Source organism: Falco biarmicus, chromosome 12 (genome assembly GCF_023638135.1).
Source record: "Falco biarmicus isolate bFalBia1 chromosome 12, bFalBia1.pri, whole genome shotgun sequence".
Taxonomy (NCBI): Eukaryota; Metazoa; Chordata; class Aves; order Falconiformes; family Falconidae; genus Falco; species Falco biarmicus.
The window spans coordinates 16,422,951-16,443,222 of NC_079299.1; the positions used below are offsets into that span (position 1 = coordinate 16,422,951).

Genomic DNA, 20,272 nt, shown 5'->3' on the forward strand with positions numbered 1-20,272 from the left:
TTTTTCCTTTATTCTTTGTACGGTAATGCTGTGTGGATATTCCCGACTATATACTGTCTTTCCCAGACTGTACCTGGCATGAGGAGAGCACAAGAAAGCAATTTTTCACTGTAAAGAAAAGAAAAATACCATACGCTTTACAGGAAACAGGTAGCATTGCTTTGATATCTTAATCTGTAAAACTTAACAGAAGTTAAGTCTTACTTAAGGGAAGTAAGGAAACACGGAAGTTACTTCAAGAAGTAAGGAAAAATGTATGCAGTGCACCAAAACTGTTGTATGTGACCAGGAAAAGTACCAGTGAATCCTAAGGTTTATCCTCTGCTTATCCAAGTACTTACTGTTATGCAAATACCTATCTCATAAAGATTGTCCAGTGTTGCAAAGGTGTCTACTCAGAGGAAATACTACTGCAATTTAGGAGAAACTCCAAATATCTGTGTGAATAAATCATCACATGTGATTGATTCCTGTGACTGAACAAATGTGCCAGCTAGGACTTTGGCTTGGCGTATGGGCAGTTGGGTTATCTGAAATTGTACTGTAGTAAAATAATTTGACAGCATTTATCACTTTGTGCTTGCAGTCCTGATTCTTTCTTCAGCATTTTATTCCTAGAAGGGAGGGGGTTACCTATACACCTGTTTGTAGTTCTGTAGGATGACATTAAAAAATGTCCATAAGCAAGACGATAAATGTGTTTTAAATAATTTATGTCAGCTAGTTATTTCCTTATGGTTTGGACAGTGCCACTGTACCTAATGAATCAAAAAAAAAAAATGCTCTTGAAAAGCCTTGTGATGAAATTACAGGTCAAATTTTACCACATTATGCAGCTCCTTTATTCTTAAATCCAATAACAATCTAAATGCATTTAGCAGATGTTTCAAGCGAATGGCTTTATGCAGGCTTCTGTTTTGTAGGTGGTTTTACTGTCCTTTTACTCAGGTCTAGTTGAATATTGTTCAGCCAAACCCAGCTCTTATCCATCATCCTTCATGTTACCTCTGGGCTTGCATAGGTTCTTTGTACTTTACCTTCATTACTATTACTAAAGTAATGCAACCTCTGTTTCTAGTGTGGAGACGGTTATCGTACAGTGAAAATGTACTGTGTAACTCTGGCTTGTTCCTCTGCCTTTATAAGACTCACTAACAGAAGACATTTTACATCATCAGATAACCGTACTGGGTTAAATAAACCAACAAAACAGCACGCACATGTGCCTGGAACACTCATACTGGTATGAGTCTCCATGGAACTGTTATGTTCAGAGTGCCCTGAGTGGTTAGTCTAGGAAGTCTTGTCTTTTAAGATTATTGATTTCTTTTTCCACTCGTGAAGAAATTTCTCTGTCTGATTTATTTCCCTCGCTCACGAATTCTGATTGTAGGTATTTAGAAGCCCTAACCAGTTTGGGTATATAACTGTTGCAGACCTTAATAATAGTTAATACCTTGTGCCATACATACTCTAACCAACTGAAGCTTTTAAGAAAGTGACGACAATCTCTTCCTTCCGATCAGGGAGTCAGAAACCTGGTTTTGTACAGTGACCCTCACGTGGTCATGCTGCTTCATGCCTTTGCAGCTGTTTGTACTGCTCTGCTGTCTTGTTGCATGTAAATATAGCCATCTGTCCAAGTCCACCTTCTGGACTCTACCAGAAAATGAGCCATGAACACCGTAGTTCCAGTACGGTGGTTCACAGAAGGTATTCTTCCTTGTGGGGCTCAAACTGAGCATGTGAGTTCTGGGTGTACAGATGTGCATGCTTGTGCCCAAGCACACGTGCATTCGTGTGTCACCATGCATTCAAAAATGTTCCTTCGTCAGTGCCTCAGAGGTCTTAGGTACAGCGGATTGTGGAAGATCAAAGTTGTATCCCGTGTGATTCAGGGCACTCAATTGAATATCGGTATATGCTATATTAAGTAATAGAAGGATTCTTGTTTCAGAATTGCTTTGTGAATACTGTGGTTGTTTCAGCTGAATCTTGTTTTTCCCTGGCTGCTTCTGTTCTGTATTATGTCTGTGCATGTGTCTGGCACTGGAAAGTGTTTGATCTTTTCTGTAGGTCATGCAAGATGTTTGATGTCTTTTTGTTGACTTTTGGGTATGAGTAAATAAATGATAGAATCCCCTGTGGTCAAAATTTCTTAACTTTTATGTATATCATTGTGGTCAATTACAATGCGGCAAGCTGTGTTAAGTTTCTCTGTAATTGTAATAATCAAATATGTAACATTCATAATGAAACACAGATTTCCAAACTTTGTGGTGGTGCACTGGCTCTGAAAGAGACCTGCTTTCTTTGGCCAGAAGACCAAGAGGCTGCGGGGGGAAAAAAATCATGGAGGTAAACAGAGATTCTAGGGAAGCTTTCTCAACATGTTTTCTGGACAATTTCTATAAAAGTCAGGTTCACTTCATGTCATGAATGATCTAACATGTGAAATTTGTTAATTTTCAGATAATGTTATTAAATAAAATTTTCTCGGCTCTTTTGCTGACCTTACGGAGCCTATTACAAAGCTATCCATTTTAGGTTGAGCTTGCTAGGGATTCAGGTGTAAATGCTGGGGGAAGTTTGCAAGTTTGGTCTTACCTCTAGCTGTTGTTTTGGTCAAGAATTTGCTTCTGTTCTAGTAATCATATCATGCAAACATAGAATCATTTACATTGGAAAAGACCTTTAAGATCATCAAGTCCAACTGTTAACCCAGGACTGCCAAGCCCACCACTAAACCATGTCCCTAAGCACCACATCTATGTGTTTTTTGAACACCTCCAGGGATGGTGATTCCAGCACCTCCCTGGGAAGCCTGTTGCAATGCTTCAGGGAAGAGATCTAATACCCAACCTAAACCTCCCCTCATGTTTCTGTCCCTGAGGCTGTTTCCTTTTGTCCTGTCACTTTTTACATGGGAGAAGAGACTGACCGCCCTGCTGCCTGCAGCCTCCTTTCAGGGAGCTGTAGAGAGCAGTCGCATCCCCTGTGAGCCCCCTTTTCTCCAGACTAAACACCCCCAGTTCCCTCAGCTGCTCCTCACAGGACTTGTTCTCCAGCCCCGTCCCCAGCCCCTGCCCGGCTCTGGACACGCTCCAGCCCCTCAGCGTCCCCCCTGCAGTGAGGGGCCCAAACCCAGCCCAGGGTGCGAGGTGCGGCCTCACCAGGGCCGAGCACGGGGACGGTCACTGCCCTGGGCCTGCTGGTCGCGCTGTTTCTAACACAAGCCAGGAGCTGTTGGCCTTCTTGGCCACCTGGGCACACGGCTGGCTCATGTTCAACCAATGATGGTGGCTTTGAAAGTTTTTAAATTACTTGGTCTGCAGCCATTTTGACTATATTGAAAAGTGTCACTATTAATGTTTTCTTTTATATTCAATAAGTTAAAACAGGTATTCTATTAGCTATTAATTGAAGCAGAAAAATCTTGCAGTTAAAGAACAATACACAGCACAGACTGTTTCCAGTCATTTTCTATTAGATTACAACTCTTCCGATTTACTTAGAAGTTTTCATGGAAATAGTATTTTATCAAAATTGGAGAAGTAAATGCCCTTAAAAACACCAGATGTAACCCCCTCAGCCTTTGCAGATATCAGCTCTTTAAACAACATCCCTTCCCTCCTCTTTTCAGAGAAATTGTTCAAAGAGAAACTTTCTGTTATGCTGTGCTCAGTAAGGGTTAATACATACTGACTTCTCAAGTCCTGCGTGACTCAAATAGCCATCTGCAGTGACAGATCATGTGCTTTGGGGTTTATGCTTTAAGCTATCCAGATATCAGATAATCCTAGAACATCACAACAAGAGGTGCAAAGCAGGTTTTATGATTTAATTCTTATTGTTTGTGCAGTTGCTTGTTGCTTATGCAGTCCATTTAGGTTTACACTGTTGCCAAAATCCTAAACAGCTTCATGGTTGAAGGGGTTTTACTGGGTTTCATATACTGTCTAGCTAAGGAACAGCAAGAGTAAAACTTACTCAGCCTTTATGCTATTCATTTATGCAAAATGCATTTTTCTATTGATTGTTTGTTTCAGATCTGAGATTTATGCCAATGACTGTCCTTAAATTTCTCTTGAGACAAGCTGGCATTTAAATGCATATAGTGCACCTAATCTTAGTTGATGTTCTGGTGTTGGAACATGAATGGCTGATGAACTCATGATCAAAAGAAAACATATGGTACTGGGGCAATGAGCCACTGAAGATAGCAGTTTATCACTTCTTTGAAACAGGTCTCTGTTTGCTCCACAGGGCATGCAAAATCTCTGTGCTGGTGCTATCAGCTAGAATGAAAAAAACACCCTCAAATGTTAATGGAATGATTCAGGCTGTACAGTGGTCAAGAACATAATCTTGTTCATATTCAAATATGAAGTATCGGTGCAACCGGAATAACTGCATAGCATATTCTGATCTTCCTCATCCCTGTAAGATTAGAGAGAGTGTGTGGTTTCCTTAGCAAAATCTTAGTCTAAGACAATTCTGTCTTGATTTTCATTTTTTTGGGGGTGGGAATTACATCTTGCATCTGAGAGGAGGAAAATGGTGAACTTCTAAACAAGCTTAGAACTCATTTTTTTCAGAACACTTTGGAGTTAAAAGCTTGCAAAAAGAAAACCTTGAGGAAAAGCTGAACTATTTTCACAGTCTTTTGTGTAGTTTGATTAAATTTTGCAGTACTTCAGAGTTACCCAAGAATTGTGATGCTCTGGAAACGCTGCAGAGAAATGTTTAAGCAGTTTTTTTGTTTGATATTGTTTTCACTGATGAGTATTCACTGAATGGAAAAGAGAGGAAATTGCATCTTAGATATGTACCCATTAAAGTTCTTTAAACAAACAAAAAACCCCCAGCTTGGGCATCTCTGGTAGTGTAGGAAGACTGGATGCGTATCGCTTGACAAAGGGAAGCTTAACTGAGGAACAGAAGAAACGGTCCAGTGGGCAGTCTGGGCCTCCAGAGACCAGAGTTCAGTTCTTGTTTAACTGTAGACTTCTTGTATGGTGTTCTGGCAAGTCATTTAGTCTAGCTGGTGCCTTTGGGAGTATCTCATTTTACAGATGGGGAACTGTCTCAGAAGGGTGTTGAAAATAAAATCCATTAATGACTGTGAAACTATATAAATGCCTTCAATATGCTGAAACTTGGCCATGGCTTCAACGCGGGATTTTTCCTCTAAGTATGTCTGGTTTTATGGATGGTTGCCTTTTGTTCCCTGAAACAGGCTACTAATATGCTTTATTCATGCCTGGAGCTTTTCAAGATCTGTTCTGCTTTCCAGCAATCATTGTACTCATCTCAATACACTGCCACATCAGGATCCTTTTAGCAGCATAGAAGTTGTTTAAAGTACCTCCACAATTAATCTTATTTGCACCTACTAAAACTGTATTTTACCAAAAGTCACAGCAATAGTGTGGGCCAAGATAAACTGCTTTGGTAATCAAACATTTTGCTCAGTGATAGTTGTTATATCTTTTGTTAGATGTGAAGTATGTGACATGTATGTGCAAGGCATATATTTTTCAGTGTATCTTGCTTACAGCAAAGCTGCTGTTATATCATCTCCTCAGTCCCATCTCTGGCTTGCATCTTGCCTTGTTCCCTGTTGTCCTTCTGAACAGTCATGTCTGTTTAGTTATCTTCTCATGGTGTCTCTCTGCGTGTATAAATGCTTGGCTGCTTTCAGAGAGAAGTATTTTTAGTCAAAGAGAAGGGTCAGAATAAGAACTGCCATAATCAGACTATTTCTGTTGCATTCAGGGTGTCTGTTACATTCAGCTGAATTTGGCCAGTCATTCTGTTTCTGGTTACATACGTCTAAGGGCGTTTCACATGTAGTAATTTTCAGGGCATTTGGTGAAAAATTCCTGGAAACTTTAGATTGTGCTGTATGCATCCTTTGTTACTTATTTATAAAATGACATTGCATAGTCTCTAACTTCTTCAAAGTGTTGTTTAATGTGCAGATTCAAGGAAAAGGCATGTAGTTTATATTCTAATAATCTGACTGTTTTGAGGGTATTTATACACTATGTTTCTAGGCATTAAATTAGAAATGTTTTATGCAAAATTAGAATTGAATCAGTCCTTCTCATTCCACACTTGATTTGATACGTGAAAGACCTGAGAACAAAAGAAAGATTCCTGTTGATTTAGGGGATTCTGCTTTTTTTGGGGTGTTCTTTTTAGATGTAAGGTCAGCTGAGGGAACTGAGCTACCAGTTTCTGCAAAATTACTAGTTCCTGTGACTGATGGGACTGTCAGTGTAGGTACTCACTGAAATGAAATGTGGGTATTTTATACATGTAAAATCAGAACATGTCTATTTCATTCTTACTGGTATTAGAATGTTTTCAGACTGAAACATACTTTCTTTGTGAAAGAGACTCCCTTTTATAAACAGTTTGTTCTGCTTAGAGCATCAGCAAAAGTTCTGAATCAAAATCAGTAAGCAGCATTTCTAATAAATGGTATGTGAGAACAGTCCACTTGATGGGTAATGGAAATGTGGGTTCAGTGCTGCAGTCTGGTTCCCGAGTTGCTTCCAAAGCCATTTGTACTTCAGTGGGCAGAACAGAGATTTTGTGATGGTGATCACCAGCTTCTCCAGATGCCTGATTCTTCTGCAGGGATGGTGTTGCATTTTTGTTTGTGCATGTGCACACTGGGATTTTAACTGCATAAAGTATTCTGCTGAAAGCCTAACCATGCAGTACATAGTGCTGATACGAACAGAGTATTACAGACATCTGTTGAGTGCTATAGCAGTTTTTCAAAAGCCTCTCTCTGCATAGACATCAAAATTTATTCATGCACCTGTGCCTCTGATCTATTTTTTCTCGTTAAAAAAACTGCAAAGGGAGAGGAAGAGTATTTCAAAATCAGTAGCTTTATTGAAAAACAAAAAACATCCTCCACAAAATGTCCCCCACAAAACCCATGCTACCAGTTCAGAAACTGTTTTATTTATGGAAAAACACTCCACCATGATTTCATTTTCCTCTCCTCTGAGTAGCCACTGGCCTTGCTAACACCTACGTCCTGCCTGGTCTGTTCACAACACAGCTGCTGAGGTCATTTTCTTGATCTGTTGGTCTGATGACATCAGCTGGAGCCGTGCGCTCCTCTGCCGGCTTGCTCCCGAGTTGCGCAGAAGCATTTTTATGAGAAACTGCTTGGTGGCCGGAGGAGCTTGTGCATCTCACATCGCCCCGATGTGTGCAGCAGCCGTGGCCCAAAGGAGGAGTAAAAAAGCAGGACCCCCCCTTGTAACGGCCCTCTCAGGTGCGGAGAGAACCTGGAGGCAGAACAGGTGACCCCATGAAGCCGCACGCTGAACATAGGTGGGCAAGCCCTGGCATAGCCTGGACATTTTGGCGTCTGCTTCCTTTCCTCATTTACTGGCTGGTTTGTGAAGACCAACAGATTGCTCTCCCAGGTTATTAGTGTGAATTGGTGACCCCTGATTATTGTCTTATTCTGGTCGAGTGCCCTCCCCTGAGGTGGCTGGTGACGCAGGAGGCAGCTCTGTGCCATGGCGGCGAGGCAAGGCCCACCTTCCCCTGCTGCGTGGGGAAGCCACAGGCTCTGTGTGTGGTTGCCTTGCTGTAGTACAAGTGTCAGGAAAGTGAAGTTCTGGGGTTTCTGGAGAGCCCAGCTTGGCCAGGCTGGGCGATGAGGCACATGAGGTGTCTGTTTGGTCTGGCACCAATGACACATAATCCTACTGCTTTTTCACTTGGGGGAAGAATGGGGCTTTTGGGGGCACGTCTCCTTTTCTCATTTTCTCACCTGCCCTGTGTACCCCAGTTTGGTATGTGGCAGGCATGAACTCAAGTTCCTTGTGAGTGCCAGGGCCCTGGGGGCACCAGCAGGCCCCAGTGTCACTGCCAGGCCCCCCTACCCTGCCCATGGCCCAGGACCCCATGTCAGCACCTGGGCTTTCAGCCCCTGCCCCAGCAACACCGTGTCCCAGCCTGGGCCTGGCACTGTCCTGCTCCCATCCCCGGGGAGGTGTCTGATGCCGGGGGCTGGGGCTGCCCTGGTGCCTCCCTGTCTGCCCACTCCTGGCTGGAGCACTGGGGCATAGGACAGGCCCTGGCAGGCATGGCCCCCCCGAGGCACCCTGGCAGCGCACATGAAATTTTATCTGTGTGCTTTGCTTACTAAAATGGACTGAAAATACAGTATTCATGTATACCATGTTGCTTTACTCACTCTCTGAAATTGTGTGAGAGCTGTCATGTGACAGTAAGAGCTATTGATTACATAGTGTTTTAGTTACCGTTTAATTTTTGAGAGATGGGTGGCAGCAAAAATTGTCTTTTATGTGTGGGGCACCATTAAGATACTCAAATCCAGCAGTATTTAGAGTTGCTGATGAAATGTATGGTAAAATACAGCAGGATTTGTAATGAGCTCTTTATTGCAGTGCCTAAACGTACAGGAGCTTATTCTCACAGTCTGTGAGAGTATAGTGGCTTGATACTGAGCACCTGTATTTCATGCTGAGAGAAAGTGATCTCCCTAAGACCAAAGACTCCTTTAAAATCTACCAGAAGGGTGCAGAAATAAATAAATTTTGTATTTCAAAATAAGAGGATAAAGCATGTATTTCTTTCTCCCAGTGGGAATACAAAGGGGGTATTATAAACACGTGTTAACCAGCCGTCCGAGCCCTGTGTGTTCGTTTCCCCTGTTCTGTGACCAGAGCTGATCTGTCCCCCTGGGATCTGAATAGGTCACAGTGTTGTTTTTCACATTTGCATAGCTGGGCTCAGTATGAATTACAGTAAAAAAAATTATTTGATACTAGCACTTTTTAACTTATTGCCTTGTTTCCTTGGAAACAGTGGTGCAAACGTATGGCAGAACAGTGTTTTGAATATTTGATTTGTAAAATTCACTGGGCTAAAGCTTTCCAAGTGTTGAGGGCACACACTTCTTAACTTCAGTGAAGGTGCAGGGTCCTCAGGGCCTCTTTGTGAAAGGAGGCTCTGTTGGTAGTGAACTGTAGACCTGCCCATGTGTCCTGCCTACACCTTAGCTTCATGAGTTTTGGAAACTGTTTCCTGCATGTGCAGTCACTTGCTTTGGGAGCCATTCTAAGTTTTACTTCTAATTCTCTTCTTGATTGCAGATTGACTTGGAGCCAGAAGGGAGAGTGTATGTCATCATAGACCTTTCAGGATCATCAGGTGAAGGTAGGGACTTTCAATCTTTTATCTTACTCTTTCATGAATGGCATCTTCCAAGGGCCTCAGCAGTAGAAGTATTGGAGGAGGTGCTGTGCCAATATCCTCTTAAATCTGTATGAGCTCAAGTTAAAGTGAACACATTTTGATGTATCTGCCTGTGAATCAATAAGCAGTCGCAGTTTATCTTACCCTGTTAATCACTAATGGTAACAATACCAGCTAAAAGGACGATGATGAAATGAGAATAGCTTGACAGTATTAATTATCAAAAGAAACTTCCAAATTCTTACTTTTGGACGAATGTACCAATGATAAGATATCAAAGGAGTGTGTGTGTGTGTGAGCTTATTTGCTTTTCAAGTTATTCTCATATTTGATATTTTTCTACTAAATGCTTTTATTTGCAAGTAAAGTAATGACCAAACTATTGTAATGATACATGGTGTTTTCATTTTTATGATATAGCAGTTACATGTTGGAAAAAAACCCAAAGAAAGATGGAAGAGAAATATTTATTAAACAATTAAGATATTTTTCTGCTGTTAACTGGGAAGAGTGTCAGGTGGTATATGGTGGGAATAAAAGAATTTATGAAGAAGCACATTGGTTTATCTTAGTCATGGTTTTGATGACAACCTGACCTGTTGAAATGGCCTAGGTGGCTGGTTTAGGTTTGCGTATTTTAAAATTATGTCCACTGATCAGCTTTCCCCAGTAGCTTATAGAGCTCAGCTAAGTGACATTTTCATTGGTTCACAGTATGTAAAGAAGACTTATGTAAACCCTGACAGGAGCTGAAACAGAAAATGTTATGAAATGAAATGAAATGATTTTGGCTGGCACAGTTGAGAAACAGCGGAAGAATGCATTTATATTTCTGTTCTTCATAATGAATTGTTGTGCTCTGACCAATTAGTAACAGTTGCTTGCAAACCCACATATTGCTATAAATGCTGAATTTTAAAATCAAAGCAAGCTATTATTTAAACTTCACCTTATAGCCACATTTTGTACCCACATAAAATATGCTCTGCCTTTTTTTCTTCCTGCATATTGAAGAAAATATCAGTTGAATAGTAGTTTCCACGTGACTTGCTAATGACATGCCAATAATGGAACTAAAATGTGGTTAAAGATGGTGTAGTTCTGTCTTAGAGCAGGTAGATGTTCCTCCAGCCTTCCATTGGTAGTTCTTGATACCCAAACGAGCATTGTGTTACTGTTCCATCACAAGATGCATTCAGGTGTGTCGGACTGTCAAAGAGCAGGAAGAACGGTGTTATGCTGTTCTTCAAAAGTTCTTTAAAACTCTATAACCTTTTATACAGGAAAATAAAAAATGGCTATGGTAATGTCTCCTATATTATGTAGTGCATTACCCTGTGACACTTGAAAGGGCTTAGAAGGAAATTTGCAGAACTAGAATTTGTGTTGCTATGTTAGCATTGAAGTGGAGCACTTGAATGGAGACAGGCCACTGAGGGGAAAAAAGCTTACGAAATACTGTCTTATGGGAAGCCCTTGGAAAAACCAAGAGGCTTTAGTGAGGGTGAATTTGATAGAATCCTTCAGAAGCTGGTGTGCTTACAAAATGAAGTAGAACTTGTGTTTTAGAGCTTTCCCAGCCAATTTAATAACCATGGAGAAATGTTGTGTAGAAGTATTGCAGAATTCTCTAGGAAAGTTAGTTTTCCTCACAAGGGAAATTGGATCACGTTTGTACAACTGTTCATAAACTATTTTAGTGGGGTTTTTTTAGCGATGTAATGAAATCCTGTTTTTAGACTGCTTTAGTAGGGCTGAAGTCTAGCTAATTTTGGATGAGTCCCCTCTCACTTCAGCTGTCTTGGTGAAGAACCCTGTTTAACTTAACAACTGTATGCATCGTTCTGTAGTGAATAGAAACACTTAACCCACATGTAAAGTAACTTATTCTACATATTTAAAAAATGCCTATTTAATTTGGTTTATGTAGATATACTTATATAAATATGTATGTAAATAGAATACATCTGATATGTATTTTATGCGTTTCAGTGCGGCAGTTCACTGTAGTTGATCTGTATGCATTGCCTATAAAATGAACATAAGATTCAAGTTAGACTAAATGCATGACTTCTGAGTGGCTAGGGCTGGTGATTGCTATTTTTGACTTAATTTGTTAACTAGGATCTTGTTTTTGAACTCTCATCTTCATTGTGAATAGCAACAGGGTACGTAGCATTCTTTTCATGGTCTGAAAATGAGTATAATTTTTCATTTCAAATTCTGGAGGGGAAAAAAAATAGCAATTTATGAAAATAAAAATACCTATAGCAACAATGTTACCTGGAGGAAGCAATCATGTTGCATGTAACTCTGTTAGCAGTATTTAAAAAAAAAAAGGCAATAAAACATTTTTTTTTGATCCACTGAGATGTAGTATATACATGCCAACCAGTATTGTCCTGTAATTCTGTGTACTGGAAATCAGACTTGTTTCTTCTATGCAGGTTTCTGATTATCAGCAATCAATAACATAATTCAGTTATCTGGCACATCTCAAAGATTTTTAAGATAGATATCCAAATTCTGTTTTGGTATAATTGACTTAAGGTTAGTTGAATCCATTAATATGGGCAGAGAACTTTGTCCTCTATTATACTGCCTCTGAGAGGCAGAAGTCCTAATTTTGCAAGTGAACCCTTATGTGAATAAATTGCTATGTAAGTCAAAAGTTTACATATAAAATCCTAAATAGTAGGAAAAAAAGAAACTCTTTAGTAGTATGTTCTCAATATTTTTAGTATGCTTTTACAGAATATTGACATAAGATGTTGTTGCCATATACCTGTTAATATTCAATTGTCCCTTACTCGCAGCTGCCAGATTGCTTACCCCTCTGCTCCATTTGACTTGCATGGCAAAACAATGAGAACAGTTCATTGTTATAAGCAGACTTCCTGAACAGAAGTACACAATTACTCTTCCTCTTCCCCCCTCCTCTAAACTGAATCATTCATGGAGTTTCATCATTTGAGTGGCTTAGGAGTACAGAACAGATGGAAATACGGCAGCTTACAAAAGGAGGTAAAGAGCACTTCTGCTTCTCCCTGTCACGTTGAGACAGACTAGTTAAGAGACACCCATAGATAGCAAAGCCGCCTTTGCTGCCAGATGCTGATATTGCTACTTGCAATTTTTTTCCCATTCTAAAGACAAGCTATAAATCCATGGGAGGTCATAGTGCTGTGCCAGCTTCCTATATTGTGAAATTTCTTTCAGAAGCTGCCTGAAGGAGAAGCTCTACTCCTCCAGCACTAACAGTGCACTTGTTAGGGGACAGCCTGGAAAGCCCAAGGCTTTAGACTGCTCTCCACTGGGTGGCTTTCAGCATTGCCAACTCTTCCACTGGATTGCTCAAATCTCAGGGAATTTGGATTTTTTTCTGAAAACATAATTTTCTAGAACTTGCTTCCATTCAATTCTAGTCTTTGAAGCAGAAAAAGGTTGGAAAATACAAATGCTAAAGTCTGAGAAGTGAAAAGCAAACTGCATAAAAAGCCCTTACAAGAGCAACAAACCTGACAGGACCATTTTTATCATCACCTTTTTTTACACTAATCCTGTTTTGGACCCTGCTTGTAGCTGTTGAATGCTTGTTCTGTGTTGAGAGGGAGGGTGAGTAACTAGTCATTTTAGCAATCTTTTGTAAATTTTGTAGTAGGAACTGTGTGGCCCACATACTGAAAAGAAAATGCTAATTGAACTGTTTATCACACAGAAGGTGATGTTCTCGAAAGTAGGATTTAGTTTTTTCTACTAGAATTTGAACATTGCCATGTTTTGCTTTCAAAACCAGTTCTGCAAAATACTTAAGCATGCTTTGCTGATGTGGGCATTGGAAGAGGGAGAGAAAACAGCTCTTAAAATACAATTTAAAAATTCTCCATTTTAAACTGTGTAATGAGTATTTCTGTAACAGTTGTGGTCTTTACACTCTCTATGTCAAAACTGATCTGCAGGGTTTTTTACCTTCTGTAGATTTACTTTAAAATTCCTCTTTGCATTCAGTGTAAATACCTATTTATGTTTCCCATGAATGGAAACAGCTGTGTCAGTGGAAACTTCCCAAATGTAGGTACACACTGAGGTGTTCATTCACAGGCTAAAATAACTGCAACAGTTAATCAGTAAAGTTACATTCCTAAAAATATTTGTTTACAGTTTTAATACATTTATTGGATTTTTAAAGTTTTGACAAATAGTAACTACCCACTTAGCACTTTAAGGGATATTTTTAAAAAAATCCATTTGGTCAAACAAACAAATGGAGCTCCTGTGGACTTGTCAAATCATCCGGTAGTATTAGCTGGAATATTTTTATTAACTTCTTTGAGCCATGTTCTGTCCCATTTGCAATCATGTAGGATCTTTAAGAATAAGCATTTCTAATAACTTACTTTTGGGAGACAAGATCAAGGTGGTGGTGGTTGTTACTCTGCCAGAATATTTTATCAGACTTGCAAAGCATGTAATCAGTCAATTCTGCTATTAACCAAACATTGGGTGACTTCACTTTATATATGCAGTATATAAGAAAAATGAAGTTTATAGGAGGCTGGTGTTTGTAAGAAGTAATTAGCTTGGGAAAGATCTGTCATATTTATTTGCTGTTACTTTGCAGACTGCATCTAATGATTGCACAGGTTTTTAGTCTTGTATCTTCATCTGGAGAAGGGTGTTTATAAGTCTTTCAATGAACAGGAGACCCTATAAACATGCTGTGTTATTAATTTCTTCAGTGCTGCTTGTTGTCCAAGGTCATATTGATTTTTCTGTATTAATTCAGTGTTGCTGTGGTGTATGTGTTGTTTCTAGACTGAAGTACACTTATTGACAGTTGAATTGACATGCTTTGTCAGTGGTTTTTCATCTGTTTTAGTGCTTATAGAGTTTTGTGAGTGAAGTTGTTTGAATGATTTCAGAAATACTTAAGAGTTCTGGTGTAGCTGATAGAGATACAAATGCAGGCTGAAAGTTTAAAACTTAACTAATATGATGACACAATGATTAGATTTAAAAACTAGAATAACAGATGGCCATTAAGTGGGTAAGAGAGTTAAATCGCCTGAGGAATGATCAAAAACATTTTCAACTAAGTTAGTTTTACATAGACTGAGAGACAGATGCTGGTGTATGTAAAAGCTTGTGACCTCCCCGCTGCATTTATTATTGTAGATTTCTTCTTTCTTTGGAATTATTGGTTTATGTGTGACACAAATGTATACAGTTACTTATGGTAGCTTTCTACCAACTTATTAAGTTACCATTTGCAATATGTCAGTATTGAATCAACTGTAGCGTGACTTAAAAATGACCTTGGCACATTAGGTTTTTTTCTTAACTGTATTTATTATAGGCAATATGTAATTAAGAATTAAGAACTATTCTAAACTCTTTCTGTATGTACTATGTCTAATCAGTTGTAATGATTATTTTTCATTGTTATATGTCCCGATTTACATTATGCAATTGTATTTCTATACAATTACAGATTCCCTATTTTAGAGTGGGGAGTTGAACTGCAATAAAACACCGTAACTCATGCTGGAGGTGGTAGGTACTGCAGAAAGCAGCCTGTTGGAAGTTCTTGGTTACGTCTACAAGTTATGTAATTACAAGAGATTACGTTTTTCTAATACATTCATCTTCAAACTCATATGCTCATAAGATAACTTGTTTCACAGGATGAAGAACTTCAGGTGATATTTAATGATAAAGACTGTTAGCTGAAGTCATGGCAGTATTTTGTGAATGCATAACATTTTGTTTAGGTTGATTATTAGACCTTTTGCATCGAAATATCCAACAAAGTCTTTAGAATTGTGACTACATTAGGTTATATATTTAAATTAAAATATATGAGCTTAGAAGAGATTTCCTGGTTCTTCTCAGTTCATTTACTTGAAGGCCTTAAGTTTTGCAAATACAATTATTGCTGATTGTCATGTGTTATGGCAGAAATTCTGCTGGAAAAATGAAAATAGTACCAGTATAAGCAGGGTCATAGTTGATAAATCTTTAACACAGATATAGCTTGTTAAGCACATTATCCACAGGATTTTTTCCAGGCATTCAACTTTGATAGAATCAATACAACAAGAAAAATAGTATTTATGTTCTGTGTTGCAGCATCCTTTTGCAAAGATATGTTACTAGAAAATATCTCATGGGTTCCAAACCATCTCTACAATTCTCCGTGTGTCCATTTATCAGAGCTTTTGTTCCTTAGTTGTTCCTTGTAGTTGTTGTTGTTGTTATCATAATTAATTGTGCTTCTTATTCTTTAAGGGCTCAGAAAATGAGATCTGGTAGTGCTAGGAACTGTCTGAACATAGAACAGAAGAAGGTGCTTACACAGAAATCTGTCTAAATGACATGCATCCAGGAGCTAGTCTTTTTGCTTGGCTGTTTCAGGAATTTGTGTTAGTGAAAAGTGGTGTTTTCTTTCACTGATGTCTTCTATTGCAAATACAACTTTGGATTGGGTGGCTGTTTTTGTATTTTTTAAATTATCTCTGATTGTTGCAATTTTGGGAGATATGTGGTGCTGTTGGAAAACTGATGAGCCAGGATGTGAAACAGTTTCTGGTAACTGATGTTGGGGTAGTAAACTGGCTGTGAAAGAATGCTTGAGTTTGCTCAGAATTTCTAATATATGACTAGGTAGACAGACCTCAGCCGAATATTCTTCTGGTAGGTGAGGAGCAGTTCACCTCTTTTTCTAGAAACATTTCTCAGGTTTTTAGAAGCTACAAATTATTCTTTATTCCCACTGATACATCTCTTCCATCAGGATGTATCTCTAGCCCACCTTTGCTCTTCCTCCTGGCATTAGCATTTTTCTCTAAAAGAAACTTCCAAGTTAATCACCAGCTTTTTATTGCAAATAATTGCATTTTAAGATTTTAACACGGGAGTCAGCCTTCTTTATTGTATTAGTTTTGTCTGCTGGTTTAACCACTTGTTTACAAAGGTTACCGCTTTTCTAGACTTTTTTTTTTAATTTGCTTTTTAAATGAGAATGAATGGAGAACCTATTGTATAATAAGCCATGTTCCTTGTGGTAAACACATGGAAAAGAAGACTCACAGAGCCCCTAACTAGCTTCACTGCAGAGACCGTCTTATCTCTTATTTTGAAATGCAGAATTTGATTGAGCATTCAACACACACATATCCTTAACTTCCTCTGCGTTTTCATGTCTGAGAGAAGCTGATGTGTTGGAATTGGCTTAGGAAGAGTCTGAGGAGAGGCAAAGGTGGAGTTGGACTGTGCTGTTCCCAGTGGGGCCCCAACAAGCCTTTGTAGCTCCTCCAGAGCTGTAGGTGAAGCAGAAAGGATCTACACCACTGGATTATTTGTGGCGTTCGGGCAGGCAGTCTTCCAGGTATAAAATGTAAATTATCTGTGAAGTAAGGATGCTGCTTGGTGCCTGGGAAGCTGCCAAGGCTTAGCAAGCCACATGGATATTAAGTTTTTAGACTCGAGGCTGGGGCTTTTTCTGGGAGTTAAAATAATCTGAAACTATCTGAACAGGACAGTGCTGAACTGGCAGTGCTAACTGAATGGTGTCTGTCTTAAGTCACATTACTCAGGTAGGTTCATGAGTTAGAGCTCTTTCATAAATGCAACTCCCCCTGTAAGTTCTTAGGAATACTGCGTGCTGGGGGATACAGGGTTTGAAGTGTTCATACTGTATAGCTTTTCTCCCTTCCTGATGTAAAGAAAAATATCCAGTCAGAGAAACCAGGCACACATTTGTTATGCTCTGTTCAGTCTCGGTAAGTTGCTTCTTCTAAAAACCTAATCTCATTTTCTTATGCATAGCTTGAGTAAAGGTAGGATATTACACTGACTGTTTGGTTTTCCTACTGTAGGCTTCCTTGCTTAATAGAACACCAGAAAGCAGTAGCATGTGAGCCAACTTCAAATGTAACTAGAATCTTTGCTTTCAATGAGAACCTACTTCCTTTGAAGCTTTGGTTTTATGTAGGTAGGGTTTGGGGGATTATTTCATCCCTGTTCAACTCAGTACCAAAAGATCAGCATTCAGACCACAAGGGAAAAAGGGTAAAATCAAAGAGATAAAAGAAGCTTAAGCTGATTTACAAAGTTTTCTCCTTCTGCTATTGACTTCATTTTCTCCTCTTAGGAGGCATAATTCAAAACTATTATTAGCATGTCTTTTCTCTTGTGTGTTATTTGGTTTAATCTTAAAATATATCTGTGCTGAAGTGTGGATGCTTGTTGCAAAAATGAACATTCTTTTTTTCTTTCTTTTTCTTCTTGGAACTAGTCATCTATTTATGACTGTGTTTACAACTGGAAGAAATCTTTGCCTAGCCAAATCTTGAGTTTCTAGATTGTTTCTTTAAAACAAACAAACAAACCAAGAAACCCAGGAAAAAAAAAACCCCAAAACAAAACCAAAACCAAAAACAACCCGCAAGCCTTGCATTTATATTAATGTGGAAACTTGAAGGTTATGATGCTCAGCCAGACAACTTTGTCATATCCTAAATAAACAACTTTAAATAAATCTTTTGTCCCAAATCTGTTAGAATAAGTTCAGGTCAGTGGTTATCTGTAATTCAACTGACTCTGGTCTGTATTTACTTGTTGGTGTGGTAGGGGATGCGTTTTTTTCCAAGACAAAACTTCACCTGTTGATAGCATGGCTTCTGAAAGCAGACATTTGTGCATTGTTACCTGAATGACAATAACTGGAAGGTCTAAGAAGAGGAGCTGTGAAATAATAGTGTGAGAGTCCATATTAAGTTCTTTGTCCTTGCAAGTTAATACTGACTTCAGTAATGGCACAGGCATTTGGTTGGGAAAATGAACTTTGCAGGCTAACTGTTCAAACCCCAAATTTTTTTTAAAGGTATCAGTGCAAACACAAATCAGCACTTGGTGACAGTTCAGTCTGTCGGTACATGATTCTTTTAAACTGCACTGTTCAGTGAAGAGGTTCTCCAAAGGCTGCCTATGTAATTTTGACTTTGTGTGGCAAATGCCTTCATAACGAACATCTCTCCATGGATTTACAGCTGTCCCTTGGACTGTATCCAGTTAGCTGATTGAACATCTGGTAAGCATTGTGTGTTTGTAATAAGTCCTTACTGTATAAAGCTGGCTCAAGCTTTTCAGGCAAAGATGGATGACCTTGTCTTGGCAGGCTTCTAGCTGTTTGCCAAAACAACTGCCTCACAGGAAGCAAGACACTGGTAGAGGATTTGGTTTAAAGGCACCTTTGTATTATACTGTAAGAGTTTGTAATTGTTTAAGCAAAATTGCATTAGGCTGAAATAGAAAAGTAATGAAACTCTCATACATACCATGTTCCAAACTGCTGTCCCTCTTCTCCATTTATGTAGTAGAAGCTGTAATTTCCATATGTTATTTTTTGCCTAACAACATTGTGCAAGACCTTTGGAATAGGCATGTTTAGTTTTACTACTGCATATGCCTAGTGTGTTTTTGTAAGAAAACTGGAGAAAAGAATAAAATTAAAATCAATAGGGGTGTTTTCAAATGTAAGAAAGACATGAACTAATAATAATATTTGAAATAGACATACATCTTTGGAAATCTCTGTATGGGTAGCTATTTCATAATATAAGACACAATAATCTAACGCTTTTTGTGTAGCATGATGTGATATGAAAAATATAGTATCATAGTTTATATATATTGGTTTTGTTATACTTCATAACATACATAAGCTATGCTATGTTATGATTTGTTTGTATTTTGCTCTACACTGTTGTTGTTGTAGTAGTGTGCTGTGAATCGATCTGTTCCTTCACCCTTTTGCTGCCCAGCAAGTCTATTTATTGTTAGCATCACTGAGCAAAAAAGACTTGATATACTCTGTTTTGATGAATTGATGGAGGGATGAATAGATGAGGTAATACATACATTAAAGACAGGTCTAGCCGTGTTCCTGGCTATTCCATGTACTGGTGAGGTTGTGAAAACTTTGGCGTGTTGATGTCTTTTGTGAACATCAATAACCAGATGTTTACTGCCTTCAACGTAGTCTAAAAATGTACTTCTACTTTTAAAACATGAGTTATACACTAGCATAAGTAACTGGAGTAAAAAAACTTGGTTTTTTTGCTTGTAGTCTTGCAAGGTTAAAATATTTGAGTACAGCTGGAAACAGGAATCAGTTTAGGAAGTTCTTTCTTAGTGGAGGCTCAAAATCTGCATACGATCACATATTTATTCCATGAATCCATTGAAAATAAGCATTAAAAATGTTGTAATATATTAAGTAAAGGTTAATAATTGTTTTTGTTTTAAAAGCTATTTGAAAGAATCAGTAACTTAACTGAAAATTACCATTGCTATTTCTTAAGTAAAAGCCTGAATTTCAAACTTTTGGATGTTTTTAAAAAAGCGAATGTTCTAAAAACACAGTCCCATTACCTGTGCTCGTTTTCTACAGTATCTTAAATCATTTAAGTCTTTTGCACTTAGCATTCCAGAAGAGTGAACAATATTAAAAACCTGTGGTGCATAATATGGAGTTTCAGTAAAGATAAACCAAAGCATTTGAGAAAAGTTAATACATTATGTATTTTGCAAATCAGAAAAACTTCTACTTGCTGTTACTTTTTGTTTTGATCATGCAGTACAGCAAATGTCCCAATAATTAGACATTAGTTACAGTAATAAATAAAAATACTATATATAAAATAAATATAAATAAAAATATAAAAAGGGAAGCCCTTGTCTTTAGTGAAGATAGAACAGGTAGAAAATTTCATTTATATTAGAGTGTTATAAAGGAACACTGAGAAATACACTGTTTCTACTTCTCTGTTTATTATTCTTGGATCAGTACCAGGAAACTGGATCTTTCCAGTTAATTGTTAAGCATATACTTTTCTTCTTTGTTAGACTCTTATATTATAAAAAAATATAACATTTTTAAACTTCATCTCATCATCTTGCAAGTCTGCTCTGCTGTGAGTGGTGTTATTTAAAGGAAACATCTTCCATT

General features: G+C 38.4%; 1 protein-coding gene across 1 annotated transcript in view; it reads left to right on the top strand.

Moving 5' to 3' along the window:
* Positions 1-20,272, top strand: part of PRKCE (protein kinase C epsilon) — a 293,250-nt gene that overhangs the window by 93,473 nt on the left and 179,505 nt on the right. The window contains exon 2 of the mRNA XM_056357343.1: positions 9,159-9,222. Within this exon, the coding sequence (XP_056213318.1) occupies positions 9,159-9,222 (64 nt within the window). The remainder of the gene's footprint in view (positions 1-9,158; positions 9,223-20,272) is intronic.